This window comes from Lissotriton helveticus, chromosome 3_1 (assembly GCF_964261635.1).
Source record: "Lissotriton helveticus chromosome 3_1, aLisHel1.1, whole genome shotgun sequence".
Taxonomy (NCBI): Eukaryota; Metazoa; Chordata; class Amphibia; order Caudata; family Salamandridae; genus Lissotriton; species Lissotriton helveticus.
The window spans coordinates 725,735,333-725,759,161 of NC_136061.1; the positions used below are offsets into that span (position 1 = coordinate 725,735,333).

The following is a 23,829-nucleotide window of genomic DNA, read 5'->3' on the forward strand; positions in this document are numbered from 1 at the left end:
ACTGCAGTAGTACCTACCAATTACTGCCTCCCCCCCTTAAAAGTTTTTTGAAAAAATTACATTTAATAAATCACAAATCCACTATATTCTAGTAATATAATGTATGTCCAGGGTAAGTAAAAAAAAATTATATATACCTTTTCATCTGAAAATACAGCAGTACTTGTAGATACTAGCGTGGGTCTCCATAAACTGTTTCCAAAATATATATTAAAATATAAATACATTTTACATATTACTACTTCAGTAAAGTGGTTATAGTTAGGAAACAGCAATAAAATCTACTATTTACCATTATCTAAGCTCCTAACCTTTCCAATTTAAGAAGTATCTGTGTGTGCTCTGGTTATATAGCAGGTGAACTGAAAACCATTGATCAATTCCCGTAAGGACTTCATATAGATGTTGAAAAGGAGGGATGCGATGATAGAAGGCCTGCCTACTCTCACTCTAAGCACCAAATATCTGAGTGATTCAAAGCGAGTCCAGGATTAGCGTGGAAGGTCAAACCCAAATTGTTCCTCACAGACTCACATTATAAGGCATTTCCAGCTCTGACCTTGCTACAATTGGGTAGCCTTTTGGCCATTCCCAATGTACTTGGTGATTTGTTCTCCCTAATGGGCTCCTCAAGATTCCTCAAAAGGGTATATTAATCAGTCTTGTCCTAATAAAGTCTGGGTCCCCTCAAAATCAATAATGGGTAGACACGCTGACTATTTGATACTTGTATGTTGCATTGATGAAACTGGCAATACTATATGAATTGTATAGGTTCCCTTGATTTACCTTGAATTGATTTGTCCTTTGTCAAGGCATTTACTGTTTGTCCTTAGTCATCGGTATTTTAACTTTCTTACCTCTCACAAGCACTGCACAGCTGAACTGTTTCCTGATTTATGGAAAACCTATTCTATTATTTCTGCATTTGTTGTCTGATATAATACATGGTTTATTTATAAAATAATAAGTGCCAGGGCCCTGACCAGGATGCCCCTGCAGCTTGCACCACCCATTGCCCCATCATCGCTGGCAATGACGGTATCAAAACAACTACTAACCATCTCTCTCACCTGTAAGTGTGACAGTTCAGATTATGGCAGGTCCCCAAAGCAAAAGGAATGGCAGGGGTGGTAGGTATTATTATGTTTTTATGTATATTGTATTAATAAACAACTGATGTTCTGCTCAGCTCTAAATTAAATGAGCAGCGCCACCACGTGGCAGTGTCATAAGTGTGGTTTTGACAATTAAGTGGCAGTGCTAAGCACTAAAACCACTGGCTCAAATGAAGCACTGGGTTCACTCAAAGTGAATATTTATAAAGAAGTATGGCACGGGCTGGGTCTAGGGCGGAACGATCGGTGCCACCGCACCCGGCGCTGACGTGGGGTGGGGATGTCAGTTTTTTTAAGTATAGTATCATTTTAAAAGCACCTGCTGCCCCATTCCTGGCCTCCAGCAATTTTTAGGCATCAAATAAAATGTCAAGACAACTCCAGTGATTAATCGTCTTCCTAGAAAGAGACCGGAGGTTTGTCTAGTGGAAGTTTTGACTCCTCCTAAGGTAGCACAGAGGGTTATTATGCCTGCTACTAAGAACATGTACCATGCAGATAACAAATTGCATATAATGTAAATAGGTCAGTGGGTAACTGCTTCAGTAAGAGAGCTCCTTTTGTTACTTTCAATTTATAAGTCAAAATCCTCCCATAGAACATTGAGCTATTAACTGCCATCAAAGAGCTGCATGCAAACTGCAAGGAATTTTTTTTAGAGATATATGTTTTTGCCCAGTCTTTCATTATCCTAATCGTGAACCCCTAAAAATGAGGTTACGTTTTAAATTCAGAATTTGTGGGTTGTGGGCGCAACATTTGGGTAGCTAGAAATGAAGGATCGATGATATGAGGAAGAAAAGGCTCACTCATCCAATTGAGGAGAGCTATTTGCGGCAGAGAAAGCCAAAAGCCTTTTATCTCCAAGTGGATAGTGCAAATTTTAGTGGTCAGGACAGCCAACCAGATGGCCATACGTTAATAAAATTGCTAGGTGGGTATAAAGAGCAAAACAAAGGACCATAAAACTGCAGTTGGGCAGAGCAGCATCTCGTAGTACTAAGAGCAGAGCATATTAAAACTAAAACGTCTTAGAGATATGAGGAGCCTCAACAACAAGCAGATCAAGAAAGCCAAGGCTGACAATTTCAGATTATAACTAGACCAAGGGGCAAACTGCCCCAAGAAGCTTTTCTAATTGGACAAACAGCAATCAGTTATTGGTCCAAACCTCTTAGACCCGGCTGGCAAACCTCCCTCCTGCGAAGAATTTGATGCTTTCCTCACAGAGAAATCTTGACTCATCTCCAATGACCTCGCTTCCAAGAAGGCCCTATTACCCTCCTCTATTGCCGCCGCACCCGCTGACCTCTTCGAAAAGTGCCACCCGACCTTCATGAACACCAAGAACAATGTGTCATGGGGCTCCTCTACCCCATTTAGTGAAAAATACATTTACAAAATTATTCAGTCTACCACCCCGTCCAACCACTTTGGTGACCCGCTTCCTCTGACCATCTTCAAAGAGATCAAAGTCGCTCTTCTCCCCACCTCGACTAGGATTGTAAACGCTTCCTTATCTCACGGCATGATACCTGACTGCCTAAAAGCAGCTCAGGTATCACCTATCTAAAAAAAATAACAACACTGATAAATCCGATCTCAATAATTTCCGTCCCATTCCCAACATCCCCACCCTAGCAAAACTCCTAGAAAAATGTGTACAATCCCAACTATGTGCTCACATAGAGAACTATCAACTTCTTGTCCAGCATCAATTTCGGAAGGGGCACAGTACCAAATCAGCCCTCTCACACGTTATGGATGACATTCTGAAAATGCTCGACCAAAATGAATCCTGTCTACTTATCCTTCTTGACCTCTCCTCAGCTTTCGACATGGTTAATCATGTCAATCTCCTTTCCATCCTGCAAAACAGAATGTGTTTCTCCGATCTGGTGCTACAATGGTTCTCGTCCTTGCTTCATCACAGAACACAAAGAGTCAAGGCAAACCACTCTCTCTCCCAGCCCTCTCCAATTCTCATGGGGGTCCCCCAAGGGTCCAACCTTTCTCCTATCCTATTCAACCTCTTCTTGAAACCTCTTGCTAACTCACTAAACTCCACGAATATTCTCATCCACATGTATGCCGACGATACACAAATATACTTGAAAATCTAATCCCCGGATAACATCATCTCACTCAACACTATCCTAAAGTCTACTCAAAATTGGTTAACATAAAATGTTCTCCTGCTCAACACCTCCCAAACGGAGTTCCTGCTCATCTCCCCTCCAAACCACCTCCCCAAACTAGATCTCTTGCTGACTCACCTCACTGGCCTCAACTGCACGCCGATCATCATAGACTCAGCCAAATCTCTTGGAGTTACCTTGGACAAGCACCTGAATATGAATATTCATATCAGCAATGTATGTAAGGGAGCAAACCACTTGATGAGAACTCTCAGAAATATCAAACCTTTCCTTTCACTAAGTAACTTCATGCAGGTGGTCCAAGCGCTTGTCTTGCCAAGGCTAGACTATGGCAGTTACCCTCTGTGGCCTTCCCAAATGCACCCTGGCTCCACAAAGGGCCTCTCAGAACACCGCGGCTAGACTGGTGACAGGTTCCAAATGAAACAAGCACATACCCCCAGTCTTAAAATCTCTCAATTGGCTACCCTTTGAAGCACGAATTCAGCTCAAGGTTGCAGTTCTGGTGCACAAAGCCATCCAGTTCAAGACTCCCAGGTACCTTGCGCAAAAACTTGAATTATCCTGTGGGGGGAGAGCTTCAAGAAGCCCCACAACTTACCTCCTGAAACCTCTCAGCCTCAGCAAAAAGAGAACTTGTCACTGATCCTTCTCTGGTGCTGCCCTAAAGATATCAAACTCTCTCCCACCGGAAGTACGCATACTCTCCTCGACGACAGAGTTCAAAATGGAAGCTAAAAGATTTCTGATGAGCAAATTCCTACCTTAAGTGGCTAGGCTCACTTGACTGGTTGACTTTGTTGCTATCACCAGTGTTACCTATATTTGATATGGCTCCTCTTTACTGTATATTTTTACCCACTTTTGTTGTTTGGATTCATCAGTTTATAGTATTATTTTCCTTTTCCCAATTGATGTTGATACCTCATTCATGTCCTCTCTTTCATGCTACTGTAAAGCGCTCTGATATCTTTCGGGATCCTGTTCGGGCTATATAAAACTTTATAAACAAATAAATAAATAAATATTCAGGAGAACTCGAACCTCCAAGCCGATGGCTTGAGTTGCAACTGACCTTCCTCATTAACCTTTCAGATCTCCCAGTTGAAGTTCAATTCGGTATGTGGCAGGTTTGGAACTCATTGGACAGATCTTTCTGCCACTTCGCACAATGTAGTGCTCCCTGTGTTTTGCATTGAGACATGGTGTCCCCAAACATCGGCAGTGGATGCCATGTCAGTTCCATGGTCTCAGGGACTGTTTTACGCTTTTCAACTGATTCCCCTTCTCCCAAAAAAGTAGCGCCATACTAGTCAAGACATCCGTGCTTCCCTTGCATAGTGGAGATTGCAGAGGAGGAACATTAACATCTCCCCTTAGATTTTCCCCCTCTTCAATTCCCAATTTTGTTGAGAGAGAAGCTATGACAAATAAGTTGATGTCTGGAGATTTAGAGGGGTGGTTTAGACATTTTGGTCTGTTCGAAACAAGTAGCCATAGATATCCAATCATGAAGGAAACTCTCTACGCTCTCATCATATAACAATCATTGGTGTATGTTTCGCAAATGATGGTCATTAAGGCAGCAGGATTCTGCTGCTAGAAAACCTTCTCAGATATTAGGCTTTTTGAAAGATGGTCTACAGCCATATTGTCTTTGCAGTGGGCAGTAATTAAGGTTTTAGGAGCTCAAATAATGAAATCTCCAAAACATATTCCTTAGTCACCTCGTTGCTGAAACATTTTACACTCAGGAGGTCTGTTGTACTTAATCCATGTCCAACCTGGGACCTTTCAACAGTGTTAGTGGCACATTATGTTATGTAATACATTTAAACAGTGCACAAATACCAAATGGTGTCTTTGCACTAGCAATCAAGAAGCGAGCTGGAGCACTATTCAACGAACAACCAGGTCTTAATGGCTTTCCTGAACAATGTCAAGGATGGAAGGTTTCTGACAGTAAGAGGGAGGGTGTTCCAGAGCTTTGTAGCTCCCACCACAACACTTCTACCTCCCCAGTTTGATTTAAAAAATCTCTGAGAAAGTATCAATTTTGCCACATGTGATCGAAGGCATCTGTTTGGAGAGTACCAGTAGAGTGACCGCTTCAGGAACTAATGCACAGGGTCTTGAACTTAATACGACTTTTCATTGGTAGCCAATGGAGACTCTGAAGGTGCTTTCCCATTGACTGAAATGTGGGAACCCCTAGGAGGAGCCTTGCAGCTGCATTTTGGATCATCTTAAGCCTGTGTAGTTGCTTCATGGTTATACAGAGATGTAGCCAATTGCAATAATCCAGTTTGGGAAGGACTAAGGATGTTACTACAGTTTTCGTGCTTTCGGTTGGAATCAGAGGTAGGATTTTCTTAATCGCTTTGAGTATAAAGAAGCTGGATGATGAAACTACCTTGACTTGAGCTTCAAAGTCCAGTCTCTCATCTATCACCACACCCAGATTTCTGGCTTTAGGGACCGGGATTACTACTGTTCCCAGGTCACCCGGCCACCAAATCTGAGACCAGGAGAGGGAGTAAATACCAAACAATATTTCCTCGGTCTTCCCTGAATTCAACTTAAGGCAGTGTGATCTCATCCATGAGCTGACTGCTATCATGCAGTTGCTAAATCTTTTTACTGGCGGTTGGGTATCATCTGCGTAGGATGTTAGTGCCATCCCAAAAGATCTTATTAATGTCACCAGTTCAGATACATATATTTTGAAGAGCGTAGGACTCAAAGAGGAACCCTGTGGAACTCCACATGGGAGCATGAACGACGGAGAAGTGTACTTGCCCAGGGCAACTAATTGTATCCTATCGGCTAAAAAAGAGGAGACCAATGTCAATGCCTTTCCAGAAATGCCAAGAGAAATCAGATGGTTAAGCAGCGTCTTATGGTTTACAGCAGGACAAGAGCCGCAGCGCCCCCTGCATCCAGTATTGCTCTTATTTCATCGGTGGCCTTTGTTAGGGCTGTTTTGGTGCTATGTTCTGCCTGGAATCCAAATTGAGACTCATCCAGCAAGTTCTGCTCATGTACAAATTATTTGAACTGGTTATTCATAACTTTTTCTACCAACTTTGGGGTCGATTAGGATCGCGGACGGACTTGAGTCCGTCCGCGACCCCAGAGGAGGAGGGAACGCCCGCATGGGCTGCGGCGTTCCCTCCGTGCAGATTAGGATGTGACCGCCAGGGTGGCGGTCACATCCTCTATCTTTAACATTGTGGCGGGTGCACCCGCCGCAATGTTAAAGATGCATGCATCGCATTTGCGTGCACAAAGCGGCAGGCACCGCGCGGTGCCTGCTGCTTTGTTCACGCAAATGCAGGGGGGTACTATAGGTACCCCCCACCCCCCTTCCCCCGAAGTGAAGGTCCGTTTGCTTTTCCACATCCTAATATGGCTGCCGGTGTCTGATAGACACCGCCAGCCTTGTTAAAGCTTTTCCGCCGCGGTCGGAAGGCGACCGCGGCAGAAAAGCTGCGGACAGATTTCAAGACCCACCGCCATCCTAATAGGACGGTGGGTCTTTTGAGGCTCCGCAGCGTTTTTCCCGCATCCTTCGGGCTGGCGGTGGCTTCCGCCGGCCCGGAGGATGCGGGAAAACCGCGATCCTAATCGACCCCTTAGTTGGAAATGGAAAACGCGGGATAGGCATATAGTTGCCTGGGTCAAGCGCATCAAGGTTGGATTTTTTCAGAAGGAGCAAAATCGAGGCCCTCTTCCAAATAGAGGGAAAACACCTTCTGTAAACATTGAATTAAAAATGGAAGTTAAACTTGGTCCAAGGATCTCAGGGGCTTGTTTAAATATCATAGGAGGGAGAGGATATTGAGGAGAGCCCAATTATTTTTAAAAATATGAGTAGTTATCTCATCCACGGTTACTGCTCTGAATTCTGCTAAGGTGGGAGCACTTGGATGGTGTGAACTTATAGTATTAGGAGTATCCGAATGGACCCATTATCAAAAGTGGTAGAGATTTGCTCCACTTTGCTTTGGAAGTGCTGTGCAAGTGAGTTACAGAATGCATGAGAATGCATGACAATGATCATTCCCCTTTCTTTGGGGGTGTTTGGACAATTTAGTCACCACCCGAAGGAGCAGTTTGGAGGAGTTTTCTGCCTCCTTAATTTGATTAGAGAAGTAGGAACCCTTTTCTGACAGTATCAGTTTTTTATAATCTGCTAATAGGATTTTATACTTTACAAGTTCATGTTCATCATTGTTTATTCTCCAATATTATCTAAGGGTGTTGGAAAACCACAGTGCTGATGGAGTTATCCTATTGCTCAAGGATTTTTTAAGGGGAGCTATCTTATTGGCAGTCGCTGTGAGCCATTGATTGAAACGAATAGAGGCGTGTTATGCTTTTTGAGGTAGTTTTGTTTGTAAGAGCTGGAAATTGAGCTGGTTGTTGTCTACCTGTTTCCAATTGCAGTATGATCTAGCTGACGGATTGGATAGACTTGGTTGCCCCTAAATAAATTATCAAGCTCAAAGATGATAGCACTATTGTCTGTCCAGATCAGTGAAAGAATCTCCTTAATCTCGAATGAGTCATAGTTAGTAAAAATGTTCTCAAAGATATGGCCGGCCTGATGTGTAGGGCCCTTAACCCTTTGGCTTAGACCTGCCAATGTCATGGTATCAAGTAAGGAGATAGTGTTTGAGTCCATGACAGCATCAAGATGAAAATTAAAATCACTCAATATAACAAATGTGTTCTTTGTATAGTGCTACAAGCACGCAATTGAATTAGACAGGTGCTACTCAGTTCATATAAGTTAAGTAATGCCAGGTGGCAAATTTAACGTGTATTTTAACACAAAATACCCTTGATGACAAGTCAGCGTTGTGCAGTGTGACAGACATTTTGTAAAGAAGGGAGAAGTGCATTGTCCTATTTGTTGTTTCAATTCTCCCGCAAACAATGACTGTCTCTCTTATAGGTATTTATTTGTTGAGGGTGGATGCTCACTCTTCATTTCTGTTTTCACAGCTATCGACTGTGAACTCACTGAGTGGTCCCAGTGGTCCGAATGCAATAAGTCTTGTGGTAAAGGACATATGATCAGGACAAGGATCATAACCATGGAGCCACAGTTTGGGGGAGCACCCTGTCCAGAAACTGTGCAGCGCAAAAAATGCAGAATACGAAAATGTTTGAAAAGCTCAGGTACAGAAAAAAGGCGATTTAAAGAAGCTCGTGAGAAAAGAAGAAGTGAAGGCGCAACAGAAGAATCTGATGGTGAGCAGTATGCAGGTACCGTTTGAATGGGTAACATCATCCGAGACTCAGTATATGTATTTCATTTGGATTCATACAAATGAAATATTTCAAGGAGAATTGATTACTTTACAGTAATTGGTTCAGAAAACAGAACATTGGCACAAATGCAGTTGCTATGGATGGGCATGAGAGAATAAAAGCAGCAACCCAGGAACTGTTCGGGTGGTGCACGCACCACTTTGGCAGAAGGGATGGAGAGAGCATATATATGGGCCCTAGAAGAGCTCGAGATGGGAGATTAGAATCAGAGGGAGGAAGTGTAGTCTATCACAGTGAGACGGGCTCTGAGTAAGCAAAGGACAATGATAAGAATGATGGTGATGATGAACTTTCTGATGATGAAAAGGAAGATAAGTGAAAGAGTGAAGCTGATGTATCAGATGCAGTAGTGAATGGGGAGTGGTTGCAGCAGTGGCTGATACTTGTGTAGCTGTATATATAGATATACTGTTGGTCACAGCAAGTCTGATGAACTCAGCTGCATCTGCAATTTCATAGGGATTTAAGCAAATTCACCGCTGCTGTGCAATGCTATAAAATCCATGTCTTGGAATTGAAAAATTGTACAATGTAGAAAAAAGTGGAAGCTCAGAAGCAAATATATACCCACATTTATGCATACATATTGAATTACTAAGAGACTAGGACCTCAGCAGTCAAAGCTGTTGGTTTAAGAAGTGCTTAGTGTATGTGAGAGTAGCTAGGATTTGATCTAACCCAGTATTTACCTCCTTAGGGGCCTATTACGATGGCAGGCGGACTTTGACCACCCGCCACCAAACCGGGAAACGGGACCGACTGCCATAGGTGCGGCGGTCCCGCCATGGAAATTAGTGGTGGCATCCCGCATATATTGCATTGTGGCGGGCGGTGCTGTCAGCAGCACCCGCCACAATGCAATAAATGCATGTTGTGCACGGTGCCTGAAAACACAACAATGATGGACAGAATGTGGATCAATGTCACACATTCACCCCAGTCCAAAGATCTGGGCCCAAATCCATCGTTTTTCCACTCCACACCGCCCTGGGTTAGACAATGGCGATATGCAAATCAGCGCTGACCCTGTGCCCCGTGGGAACAGTCCAGTCCGAACTACAAAAGCCATGTCCTTCCCAGAACGGAAAAAAGCATCCGAGGACCGGCCCGGTTTCGAGGTAACACCTCTCATCAGCCCGGCTAGCTTGATTCCAGTGGTGTGGAGTGCCTGGGACTCACGTCTGAGCATCCCCAGTACACTTAGAGCGGTACCTGCATACACAACAATGATGGACAGAATGTGGATCAATGTCACACATTCACCCCAGTCCAAAGATCTGGGCCCAAATCCATCGTTTTTCCACTCCACACCACCCTGGGTTAGACAATGGCGATATGCAAATCAGCGCTGACCCTGTGCCCCATGGGAACAGTCCAGTCCGAACTACAAAAGCCATGTCCTTCCCAGAACGGAAAAAAGCATCCGAGGACCGGCCCGGTTTCGAGGTAACACCTCTCATCAGCCCGGCTAGCTTGATTCCAGTGGTGTGGAGTGCCTGGGACTCACGTCTGAGCATCCCCAGTACACTTAGAGCGGTACCTGCAAACACAACAATGATGGACAGAATGTGGATCAATGTCACACATTCACCCCAGTCCAAAGATCTGGGCCCAAATCCATCGTTTTTCCACTCCACACCACTCTGGGTTAGACAATGGCGATATGCAAATCAGCGCTGACCCTGTGCCCCATGGAAACAGTCCAGTCCAAACTACAAAAGCCATGTCCTTCCCAGAACGGAAAAAAGCATCCGAGGACCGGCCCGGTTTCGAGGTAACACCTCTCATCAGCCCGGCTAGCTTGATTCCAGTGGTGTGGAGTGCCTGGGACTCACGTCTGAGCATCCCCAGTACACTTAGAGCGGTACCTGCAAACACAACAATGATGGACAGAATGTGGATCAATGTCACACATTCACCCCAGTCCAAAGATCTGGGCCCAAATCCATCGTTTTTCCACTCCACACCACCCTGGGTTAGACAATGGCGATATGCAAATCAGCGCTGACCCTGTGCCCCATGGGAACAGTCCAGTCCGAACTACAAAAGCCATGTCCTTCCCAGAACTGAAAAAAGCATCCGAGGACCGGCCCGGTTTCAAGGTAACACCTCTCATCAGCCCGGCTAGCTTGATTCCAGTGGTGTGGAGTGCCTGGGACTCACGTCTGAGCATCCCCAGTACACTTAGAGCGGTACCTGCAAACACAACAATGATGGACAGAATGTGGATCAATGTCACACATTCACCCCAGTCCAAAGATCTGGGCCCAAATCCATCGTTTTTCCACTCCACACCACCCTGGGTTAGACAATGGCGATATGCAAATCAGCGCTGACCCTGTGCCCAATGGGAACAGTCCAGTCCGAACTACAAAAGCCATGTCCTTCCCAGAACGGAAAAAAGCATCCGAGGACCGGCCCGGTTTCGAGGTAACACCTCTCATCAGCCCGGCTAGCTTGATTCCAGTGGTGTGGAGTGCCTGGGACTCACGTCTGAGCATCCCCAGTACACTTAGAGCGGTACCTGCAAACACAACAATGATGGACAGAATGTGGATCAATGTCACACATTCACCCCAGTCCAAAGATCTGGGCCCAAATCCATCGTTTTTCCACTCCACACCACCCTGGGTTAGACAATGGCGATATGCAAATCAGCGCTGACCCTGTGCCCCATGGGAACAGTCCAGTCCAAACTACAAAAGCCATGTCCTTCCCAGAACGGAAAAAAGCATCCGAGGACCGGGTCGGTTTCGAGGTAACACCTCTCATCAGCCCGGCTAGCTTGATTCCAGTGGTGTGGAGTGCCTGGGACTCACGTCTGAGCATCCCCAGTACACTTAGAGCGGTACCTGCAAACACAACAATGATGGACAGAATGTGGATCAATGTCACACATTCACCCCAGTCCAAAGATCTGGGCCCAAATCCATCGTTTTTCCAATCCACACCACCCTGGGTTAGACAATGGCGATATGCAAATCAGCGCTGACCCTGTGCCCCATGGGAACAGTCCAGTCCGAACTACAAAAGCCATGTCCTTCCCAGAACGGAAAAAAGCATCCGAGGAGCGGCCCGGTTTCGAGGTAACACCTCTCATCAGCCCGGCTAGCTTGATTCCAGTGGTGTGGAGTGCCTGGGACTCACGTCTGAGCATCCCCAGTACACTTAGAGCGGTACCTGCAAACACAACAATGATGGACAGAATGTGGATCAATGTCACACATTGCATTGCAAATGGAGGGGAGTACCTTGGGTACCCTCCAAGTGCACCCCCAACCCCCGGGGGCCTGCAACAGGCCCCCGAAAGTGAAATCCGCTTGGCTTTCCAAGACGGCATCTCCGCCATGGAAAGCCCAGCACCGCCGCACATCCTAATATGGATGGCGGGATCTTGCAGACTCCGCCACCATATTTAAGCCCTTTTCTGCCCGGTTGCCTGTCTGACCAGCAGAAAACTGGCGGGCGGTCTTTCCGTCTGCTGGGGTCCACACCACCATCGTAATTTGGAGGGGGGAAATGGTAGGCAGGCGGTGGAAAATGGCGGGCGGATCGCCATCTCCAGACGGAGATTGCTTTGTTGCCATAAATGGTCACTGCTTGTATGAATGGAATATCTTTATTTACTTCAAGCTGCATGAGCTATATGAATCTGAAATCACTTCCCAAAATAATTGGCAAATTAATTGAAAGACGTGCAGATCTGGAAGTAAAAAAGCTGCTTCAGCGGAGACTGTTCTCTCCAATGTGGGGCTGATTTCAAGTTTCTCCTGCCGTTCAGCCTTGCGTGCAATGTTCCATGTGTTCACGATTAATCTATTGCCACTGTACAGGAGACACACCATGCATTGTTTCTGAGTCTTGCAGAGATGGCTGCCACATCCGAAAGTTCTATAAATGCCATCTTTGTTCAAAATAAATGTTCTTGCCGTTTTGCATTTTGAGCACCAGTTCTTAATCTAAGAACATTTTCTTTAAAGGGCAAACTCAGGAATCTAAAGGAACAACATATAAATCATGGTTGCTTTATAAGTCTGCTAATGCACTGTTATGACCACTCACATGATGTCACAGATGACAATACAATTTAAGTCATTAGTGAAGACATTCAGGGGCCGATATACAATCCCCTTGTGCTGCCAGTATGTCACTTTTTGTGACATACTGGCGGCGCATTTCTCTGCCCGATATCTTCAAGGACAGGAAAAGCACCCTGCGTGGCTTTTCCTGTCATTATGTCCCCTTTACATGCAGCACTTTGCGTGAAAGGAACAAGACACATTTCCGGATTTACGAGAAATCCTGCACAAAAACAATGGCCCCATGGCGCAGGCATCCTTGCACCATGGTGCAAGGGTGCCTGGGCCGGCGAATTGCTGCAGTTTGTGCACCAGCACAGGGGAGAGCACAGGAATGCGACATATCATTGTAAATATGTCTCATTCCTGTGCTTTGAAAGTGCCGCAGCCAAAGTCGGAGGCACCTTCTTGTAGATCTGCCCCACAGTGCTCAACAGCCGGGAATCCCCGGGTTTTGGCCATATCCAATAGTCTCTAAAAGTAGGGACAGACTTCACAAAGACCATGTGTTGAGTTTAAAAGGCAGCTGAGTCCTGAGCCCACTTCATTGTAGGGCCATGATCTTTACATGGGCAGAGGATGATGTCCAAGCCACATTCTACACCTAAAGTTCACTGCCCATGGCTGTTTACTGTGCCTTGCAGTGTAATTGTCTTCGATCCTGCACTCAGAACCCCTATGGCCAACAACACCACAACAAAACCTATAACCATGTGAAGTAACTACTCTAATCCAGCAGATTTTGAAACTTGCAGATTTAAGACAAGCATTCGCAATGCAATTGGTCTTGCAGTTGCGAGAATCTGAGCTATTGGCATTCTAAATGACAATGCCTTTTTATGTATATGTTTAAAAAACCTGCAACAATAAAAGGCATGGTGATTTACAATACCAGTAGGTCAAAGTTTCTAAAATTCAAAACCTATTGCATTGCAAATGCTTGCTGTTTACCAGCGCCACATGCTGTGCTTTCGCGTTAATAGAGTCCCCGCCCCATTCTTTTGAGCCTGTGTCTCAAGAAAGGTACACAGCCACTATTAAAGTGAAAGCGTGGTATGGGGCGCTTTTACCAAAAAAAGCATTTGTTTGTCAAGTTGACAAACAAATGCTTTTTTTGTAAAAGCATCACGTAAAAGCGCACTTGGCACACTGAATGTTACAGGAAAGCAAATTGTGCCTGCAGTAGGAGAAACACATTAAAGAAAATAGTGCTTACAGAGTAAAATGAGATCTACCATGTAACAACCAAAGTTAAAGGGCCAGTCCTAATAGGAGATTACAAATAAAGACAAGGCGGTACTAAGGAGGGACTAACAAGCCTATTAACAAATCAGAAGTCAGCATTTATGAAGGACAATGACACAAGCCAATGACAAATATGGGCGGAGAGTGTGCTGGGCTTCAAGTACATACTCCAATACAGCATGCCTCACAGAGCAGCGCATGTGCTGCCCAGGCTTGATCTAAAAAAACAAGGTGGCAGAAAAAAGGTCAGGTTTAGCAGCTCTGTACTCTTGCCGAACAATTGTCACACAGCAATTCAGGGCCTCAAGTGGCAGTGATTAAACTGACTCTGCTCAGCAGCTGCAAGCTGAAATTACTGACCATAGGAGGTCGCACTTTATTAGGAGCACAAATTACAGTGGTGGGGAATCACCAGTTCATGATCGCTATGCAGCAGCTGTATAATACCCATTTTGACTGCTGAAATGATCCCTCACAACATGGCTGTAGCCAAGCACCAACGTTTGACCCTTTCTTTGAAGCACATCTTTCTCCAAAATGTATCTAATACCAGGCCAGTTGAATTTATACTGCGCCCATTTTCAGGAAAGTAAAATTTCTCGACTAATCTTATCTTCACCAGTGAAGTTTCACTTTCACTTACCCCTGATTAAGCAGCCTCCATTACTCCACCTTTTGATTGTAAGAAATACAATTTAAAAACAAATTTCGACTTGCATATCATATTAGAATTGCACCTTTGAATGTGTTTAAATATTGCAAACATGTTTTTACATAGAAAAATAACACAGGAAAATTGTGCCTGCTTTGAACATGTAAGGTATCATTTTAGAGTGCATTTTAATTGTGCTGAAACAATCCATAAGGAAATTACACATAGGGAGACTGTGCTTGCTTTAAATATGTAGGAAAAAAACATAACGTTTTTTTAACTAGTTTATCATTCTTAATGTACTTCTGTAACTCATTTCAAGCTATGTTTTCTTTCAACTCTTGCTCACAGCTAAATAGACGCTTATTTAGACGTTTGCCTAGCACCAACATCCTGCTAAAGAATGTTTGATTTCAAGATTATTTTTATTTGCTTCATCACAACATATTAGATCATCCTAGAATAATAAAGAACTTTGCTCTGAATTCATAATGAATAGGCTGCTAGAATGATAATAATATAGATATATTTCATGTACGTTTAACCAGGACATCGTCAATAGAATTGTTTCATTACATTTGATTATCCCTTGGTAGTCACAACGGGACACTGAAGCAGCTAGTAGCTTAGGTAAGAAGGTTCTCATGAGAGATTTCCTCTATGTATCAATGTTAGTAATGCTTGTTTAGCTATTTACTGACGTAAATGTTTACTGTGGGTTTCGGAAGGAGAAGCAACAGATGTTGATGATACCATCGAATGAGTGGTTTTCATTGGAAAAGCTCATCATACACCTACTACTTTTCGTTACATTACTATATGAGTTATATTATAATTGTGTTCCATGTTAGAGAGGAGAGGAGATCCCTAACGACTGTACTTCAGGAGAGTCGCTCTATCATCACTGGAAGCTACTGCTAAATGTGATTTTACTTTCCTTTGTCTTCATTCTGTTTGAACAATGATCATTTCCCTACCACTGATATTTTCAGCAATTGCTACTGCAGCTATGGGGAACTTGGCTGAGTTTCCAGAATGTCTTGTTATGGGAAGGTCTAGTCTTTAACTAGTCTTCAAAATCTTCAGTAGCGGCCGGCACGAATCGGGAGTAGTGAGGCGGGCCGGGTGGGTGGATCTAAAAAAAGAAGAAAAAAACGTACCTTCTCACCACTCTCCCGCTCTGTCCCACGTCGTCTCAGTCTCTCCTCTGTGGGGCCAGAACCGGAAGCAACCAGGCTCCCACCCCTAAGCCAATGCAGCATTGTGATATGTCGGAGTGCTGTGGTCCGGCGCTCAGCCAGGGAATAGGAGCCTGGGCATGTTCTCCACACAGGCTGTGATGCAGCCAGGGTGGTGAACATGCAAAGTGTGCATGAATGTTTGGCCGGCTCCAGAGGTCCGGCCAAACAGTCATGTGCACTTAGGAGTGGGCAAACTACACCTCCCCTGTTCTGAGAGCAGAGAAGCCTACTTTTGTGGAGGAGCCATCACTGGAAATCGTGCTCTTTTCTTAAAAGAACCCTTCATGGATTTTCTTCACATAGGATAGGTGAAGGTCCTTTAGTTAATTTTGTGACAAATCTCCATTACGGAATGCTTTGTTTGCTTTATGCTGTCACTAATTCATATTTTACTCAACATTTCTGCAATCTGGACTAACTGGAATAAGGATGAGAAAACCATACTAATTCTTCAAGATAAATAAACATTTTAGAAACGTCTACAGCTTCCCATCATTGACTGCTAATATTGAACTTGACAGTTGATGATATTTATGCCATGTTCTTATGTTCCTTGCTCCATTCGCAACACGGTGGCAAAGGTCCATCTGACCTGTTAAGCACCATCTGGTTTCTTGGATGGGTGAACTGGGGTGTTTAGTTTATTACCTTATTTTTGCCAATCCTGATGAAAATGTGAAAACAAGGGATGGAACTCAATGTGGAAAAAGGTGTTCTGTGTTGGAGAGTGTCCCAAGATGATCATATCTAGAGACAGGAACTAGCATAAACTACCTGAGTTCCAGGGAGTGGCCGGATGATGGGATCCTGACAGTTTCCCTGCATACTATATGCTGTCATCGGGGCAGCAGTCAGAATTTAGCCCTTCAGCATTTGACCTAGGTAACAGGTAGATTTGTCTAACCCTTCTCCTCAGTGTTATCGTAAATGCCCTTATTCCTAATGTGTTCCTATTGAGCAGGGATAGGCTACCTGTGCCTATTTCCTGCTTTGATATAAAAACATGCAAACAATGCCACTTTGCAGAAACATATGAAAACAAATGAAAATTTTCGCCTCTTCCTTCCAGGACTGATCTTTGATGAATGAATGAATGATGAATGAATGATGAATGATTAGAGCCTTATATAGCGCAACTTTGCCCGAAAGCGTCAAGGCGCTGAAGATGGAAAGAGAAGGCTGAGTGAGAAAGGAGGAGAAATACCGGCTAAAGGTAGTCTTCAAAGCCGGGACTGGGAATGAGAGGGTTGATCCCTAAGTTCTGCAGGAAGGGCGTTCCACATCCTAGGGACAAGGGAGAAGAAAGCCCTCCCGCCCCATCTTGCCTTCAGAATTCTGGGAACAGCAAGAAGGTTTTTGTTCGCGGAGCGGAGGGTCCTACCAGGGACATAGAGGGACACAAGAGAACTGAGGTCTTCCGCCCCGAGCCCACGAAGGGCACGATGAGTGAGGCATAAATCCTTGAAGTCAATCCTAGCTTGCATGGGGAGCCAAAGCAGATCTTTCCTAATGGCTGAGCCTGATGAACGCCTAGGAGCGTCAACAACGAACCTCGCGGCCGCGTTTTGCAGAATTTGGAGGCGCTGGACAAGTTGTTTGGTAATTCATAGATAAAGAGCATTACAATAGTCCAGGCGGGAGGCTATAAGGGCTACCGTAACTTGTTTACGGGCTTCGATAGAGAGGTAATGTGCGATTTTCCTCAGAATTCACAGAACCCCGCAGCAGGTTGAGGCCGTCCTGCTGACCTGCTTGTCGAAAGAGAGTGAGGAGTCAAAGATAACGGCCAGATTCCGAGCGGACTGGGTGGGTGTGGGGCAGGCACCGAGGGCAGGGGGCCACCAGTTCGCCGACCAAATCTCCTGCTTTCCTCCAAAGATGATCACCTCCGTTTTCTCCCTGTTAAGTTTGAGGTAGCTTCTTACCATCCACTCCGCGACTGCCGTCATACAGGCTTTAAAATTAAGGGCAGTGATGTCAGCGGTATGTGAGATGGAGACCATGATCTGGGTGTCGTCAGCGTAGGATACGACTTCCAGACCAAAGGATCTGACAAGCCTGGCCAAAGGTGTTACATAAATATTAAAGAGTGTGGGGCTCAGGGACGAGCCCTGAGGAACCCCACACTGCACAGGCTTGACAGGGGAGAGGTGATCGCCCAACTTGACCCTTTGTTCGCGCTGAGTCAAAAACGATGTTAAAAGGCTAAGCACCGGTCCGTCCACTCCTATTTCCCGCAGACGCCCAGCCGAAATGCCCGGGGACAGAGTGTCGAATGCAGTGAGGTCGAGCAGGACCAGCAGGGTAGTCTGGCCACTGTCGACCTTCGCACGTATGTTATTGGCGACAATTGTCAGGGCAGACTCGGTGCTATGGGCTTTACGAAAGCCGTGTTGGGACGGGTCAAGTAGGCTGGCATGATCTAAAAAGGCGCTCAGATGGGTGTTTAAGTGAGTTTCTAGTATTTTCGCTGGGGCAGGGAGCAGGGAAATGGGACGAACGTCTTAAAGAATGCCAGGGTCCTAGGTGGGTTTCTTAAGGAGGGGCTTGACGATGGCCAATTTCCAAGGTTTCGGGTAAACTCCCTCACGAATAGCTTGATTGATCACCTCTAGAAAGGGAGGAAGTAGGACATCCCTGCATTCTTTGAAAATGTTAAGAGGGCAGGGGTCAAGAGGAGATCCAGACTTCAGGTTGTCCAAAAGCAGATTGATTTGTTCTAAGGTAAGCAGAGGGAAGTTAGTGAGATAACCCCCCTGAGGTGTGATGGAGGTGACAGCTGGTGAAAGAGTCTCCAAGTCAGAGGGGGGCCCTAGATCATCATTAAGAGCTTCTAATCCAGAGTAGATGTTCGTGATTTTCTCATGGAAATGGGTAGAGATTTGATCGCAAAGGTCCTGTGAGGCCTCAATGGGGCCAGGGGATTGAAGGACACACAGAGAGTCCACAATTTTGAAAAGCTCCCGAGGGGAGCTAAGAGAGGTAGTGATCTTAGTAAAGTGGGATTTCTTTTCTCCCAGCACAGCGGCTTTGTATTCCTTGAGCAATCTCTTGTGGATGTGTTTTTCGCGGGGGTCAAGGTGTAGACTCCAGAGCCTCTCCTGCTTTCTGCAGCCCTGCCTAAGCACTCTGAGAGTGTCTGAGAACCAGGGTGCTGTGGGGCGTTTCCTAGCAGTATTATGCTGCTTCAGCGGAGCCAAAGTGTCAACGGCTTTAGTGATAGCGTTGTAGAGGGCAAGGGCCGAGGTGTCAGTTCCCCTAGAGAGAAGGGGCACAGAACTGGGCAACAAAGGAGCCAGAGTTTCATTATTTATCCCCTGAAAATTTCTCTTTAATTCCCATCTGCGGGAGTCTCCCTGCGCAGTATTGGAGGAAGGGAAGGAGAAAGTAAAAGGGACAGCTGAATGATCTGACCAAGATAACGGGAGGGGGGTCCCTATCATTATTCTAGGGTCATTGGAAAAAACCCCGTCCAACGTGTGTCCAGCAGAGTGAGTGGGCCCTATCACAGTTTGTATTAGTCCACAGGAAGTCATGGAGTCCAACAAGTGGGTAGTATCTCTTGAGGTGTCATCTTCCAGATGGAAATTAAAATCCCCTAGGATGGTTAGATTGGGCCTATCCATATAGGGTTCCAGAACTTGCGATAGGTCATGGCCGAAGCTGGACCTGGGGCCCGGTGGCCTGTAGATTAAGATGCCCACAAAGGAGATAGTAGGAATGGGGCTGAGGACAAAATACGTGGCCTGAAAAGAAACTGCGGGGAGAGTTCTGTGAAGTATTCCTAATCCCCCTCCTCTCCGGACCTGCCTGTCCATTCTGGCAAGGGAATATCCTTCGGGAATGGCATTTACAAGTTCATCTTCACCTGCGAGTGGGAATCAAACGTGTGCCCCAGAGAAGTGGAATGTTTTAAGTCTATGTCCAGTTAGCTTGAATGGTTACAGATAAAATGTAGTTTTTACATTGAAAATATGGTGATTGAGTATACGTCAAATGTGTTGGTTTTACCATTCAAGCAGTTAATGCACTTTCCTAGGCACTAAGCATATACGCACACTATATAATGTTAAACACAGTCATGTTTACATGCAAACAGGCTTCTCATACGTACACCATGCCATATTAGCATGCAATGACCTTGCCAGACTTTTGGAATAGATTTTAACAATGAATTTGATTTGCTGAGAATTTTGTAGAACAGGGCTTTTGCAGCACTTTAAATTGACACCATTGATTTTCTAGATTAGCGTATATGAATTATTTTCCTTTTATATTGTGTAAATCCCATTAGTAGTCAATTATAAGAAATCCATGTTAGAAATTTCCAGGCCAATCAGAAAATGCAAGGCCCCAATTGTAGCAACAAAGGACTTGCACTTCTGGTTTCTTGTGACCCCCTTACTGAATACCAGAAAACTTTAAACCAATTGTTACTTTTAAAACCTGACTCTCAGGGCAGCAAGGTAGGTGCTGTCAACTAGTGACTCAGAATTGAACACAGAAAATGGCACTGAACAAACCAATATCCAGTCAAATCTAATTTCTTAAACAAATTTAAAAAAATGGTAAATTGCTTTTATGTATGCAAAACTAAATAATACACACATTACTAATTTATAGAGACTGGCATGTTAAAATTCTAATGGGTAATCCCCTCAAAGGCTTTGCAAACTGCAGGGGACACAAAGCAAGGAAAGGTAAGAAAGGTCAAATAACCTGCGAAGGTAGAGATTACGAGTTGCATGGTTAAATGATGCGTCCAATCCTGACTTGGTAATCGCCCTCCCCCCCGTCTTTACTATTCATAGGCGGGACAGACCCAGTGGCAGGGGAGGGGGGATAGCCTTTATTACCAAGAAATCCTTTATGTGCCACACATTTGATTTGGGCCACCTCAAGGACAGCGAGGGCATAGGCTTTGTGATCCAAATCAACCCCTCATCCTCCTTTTCAGGAGGTCTTGTCTATCGCCCCCCTGGAAACGCCACGCCATTCCTGGATTCTCTTGACGAGACCCTCGGGTCACTCATGACCCATTACCCTACCTTCACCCTTCTCGGAGATTTTAACCTTCACCTAGAATCCTGCGCAGACCCTCACACTATAAGTTTTCATCAATCACTCGATATTTTTGGCCTCTCTCAACTGGTCACTCACCCAACACACCGGGCCGGCCACACGTTAGATGCTATTTGTACAAATCTAGCCACTCTATTCGTATCTTCCCCGATCCCAGAAATATGGACCGATCACTGTTTCATCCCTTTCTTCATTAAGGCTATACCTACAGCTCAACTGAACACTATGTGTTCTCCCACCCCCTTCTCGACCAACTGGAAGAAAGTGGCCGAGCGCATTAAGTTGAACCCTCAGCCTCCGATCCCCCCTCCTACTATTGTCGGAGACGTATCGTTAGACTCCAACAACTTTCACACGTGGATCGAGAAAGTGGTCTCGGCTAATTCTAATCCAAATATTCAAAAATTAGTCCATCGCAAAAGAAAGTCCAATGCCCCCTGGTATACCCAGGCCCTCACCGAAAGTCATCTCTTGTGCAGAGTCCTGGAAAGAAAGTGGAGGAAAACCTACGACCACACTTCCAGAACCCTTTACATCCTGCAGAGGAAACGATACCTCGCTAACATAAAAAAAGCTAAAAAGGAGTTTTTTACCATAGCCATAGAGGAAGCCAAACAGAAACGACAAACAATTTTTAACATAGTCAAGTCTTTCACCCATCCCAAAGCCCTCTCACTCGAAATTCCTCCATCCCAAATCCTCTGTGATCAAATAGCCGATTTCGTCATCGAGAAAATCAACAATATTCACAAGGATTTCCCCCCCCCCATTTTCCACAAAGGAAGCCGTCACCAAGCTACCCTCCTTGGGTAGCTTCTCAGCAGTCTCCCTCCTGCAAACACAGAAGGCTATTATGACCTGTAGATCGGGAGCCCCTACAGACTCTTGCCCCCCGATTATCCTTCACCATCTCATCGAGGCTGTTAACCCCATAATCAATGCCATTGTCAACGAATCCCTTAGCTCAGGCATTGTCCCCGATGAATGGAAAAAGGCCATTGTTAAGCCCCTAATGAAAAAACAAAACAAATCCCCGACAGATCTATCCAATATGCGCCCTATCTCCCTACTTCCGGCACTAGGCAAAATTACAGAGCAGTTAGTACACGAGGAGTTAAAAGCTTTCGTGGAAAACAATCACATCTTGCACCCACAGCAATCAGGTTTTCGCCCTGGCCACTCCACTGAAACTGCTTTGATTGAGCTATCTGACTCCATCAAGTTCCTGCAGGATGAGGGGAAACAAGCAGTACTCATCCTGCTTGACCTAACCGCAGCATTCGACACCATCTCACATGCCATTCTCATTAATAGAATGTGCGAGATTGGTGTAACGGGCACAGTATTAACATGGATAACATCATTCCTATCTAACAGATCTCAAACAGTCTCATTAGGCCCTTTTCTCTCCAGCGAAAGACCCACTCCAACAGGAGTGCCTCAGGGGTCCATACTCAGTCCACTTTTTTTAAATATCTACATGGCCCCCCTTCTCACAGTGATTGAATCCCACGGAATCCTCGTTACATCTTATGCTGACGACACTCAGCTTGTCGTCACCATAGATAAAAAATGCACTGATGCCGCCCTCAGATTTCAGAACTGCCTCTCCCAAGTCTTCTCTTGGCTTAACAATAACCATCTTAAGTGCAATAGTACCAAAACGGAAATCATACCCTTAGGTAAAGACATCCTTTTCTCCCCAAAAGACTGGTGGCCTCATAATTCTGAAGCCCCGCCGAGTGCGGTTTCCTCGGCCCGCAACCTGGGTATCCATTTCGATTCGTCCCTCAGTTTTGACGATCATGTGCGCATTACTGCGGGATGCTGTTTCAGTCTTATTAAACAGTTGAAGAAATTCTTTGACTTCCTACCCATCTCAGCCAGGAAATCAGTCGCGGTGGCCTTAATTCTATCCCGGCTAGATTACTGTAATGGCCTTATGGCAGGAGTAAAGAAGTCCACTCTTAAGAAATTGCAAAGCGTCCAACACGCGGCGGCCAGGCTTGTGCTTAAACTCCCAAGAAGGTCCTCGGCCTCAGCTGCCCTCAACACCCTTCATTGGCTGCCCCTCCACAAGAGAATCCTCTTTAAACTCCTAGTTACGGTTTTCAGGGCCACCAGGAATATAGGCCCTTTCTACCTCTCTAAACGCTTTATGCATTACACTCCATCGCGTCCCCTGAGGTCATCAGGAGCCAACCTGGTCACTGTTCCCAGAATCAAGTTAAAAACGAAGGGAGGTAAAACTTTTTCATTCCTGGCAGCAAAGGCATGGAACAGCCTCCCCTTCAACCTTAGGCACGCCCCAACAGAAAGCCTTTTCAGGAAACTCCTGAAGACCTGGATATTCCCACATCCCGACTCATTTGTTCTCGCAGCCATCTGATCCTTGCCTCTCTGAGCTGGTTCTTCTGTGTGCTCAGCGCCAAGATGCTCCTTCCGGAGCGATAGTCGCGCTATATAAACCCCAATAAATATCATATATCAAATGGTGTTGGCAGGATGGAAATTGCACACCCATAAATAGCTGGTATTATGCAATATCAGGCCACTGGTGCTATGAATTATGAGTTAAACCCCACATAATGGGGAATAACTGTGCAGAACTAATTCCACACAGAATGCCAAATTCCATAGGATTTAACACACACATTTACCACCATTCTGTGAATATATGTGGGCACTGCATAATGAGGGTAGAAGAAGCAGGTGAGAAAGATAGGCAAATAAATGCGACGATGTTACATGCTGTAGGAGGGGTCAGGTGTGAACAGGAGGCCAAGGCTGGACAGCTGTTGCAATTCAAGCCTAAAGTGATCTTATCTGCAGGCTTGTCTGGCAGGTAAAAAATAGTTTGTGTGCCCCCCAGTGGGAAATTAGAATGATGGAGCAATGGGCCAGTCTTGATTC

The 23,829-nt window shown here is 45.2% G+C and overlaps 1 protein-coding gene across 2 annotated transcripts in view; it reads left to right on the forward strand.

The window, feature by feature from the left end:
* The window catches only part of SPON1 (spondin 1), a 1,249,069-nt gene that overhangs the window by 1,184,718 nt on the left and 40,522 nt on the right, over positions 1-23,829 (forward strand). Inside the window, exon 15 of one of the 2 annotated variants that reach the window (XM_078680877.1) lies at positions 8,288-8,536. In XM_078680877.1, coding sequence (XP_078537003.1) covers positions 8,288-8,536 — 249 coding nt within the window. Of the gene's footprint in view, positions 1-8,287; positions 8,552-23,829 lie in introns of both variants that reach the window. The other variant, XM_078680876.1, reaches the window with a different exon arrangement.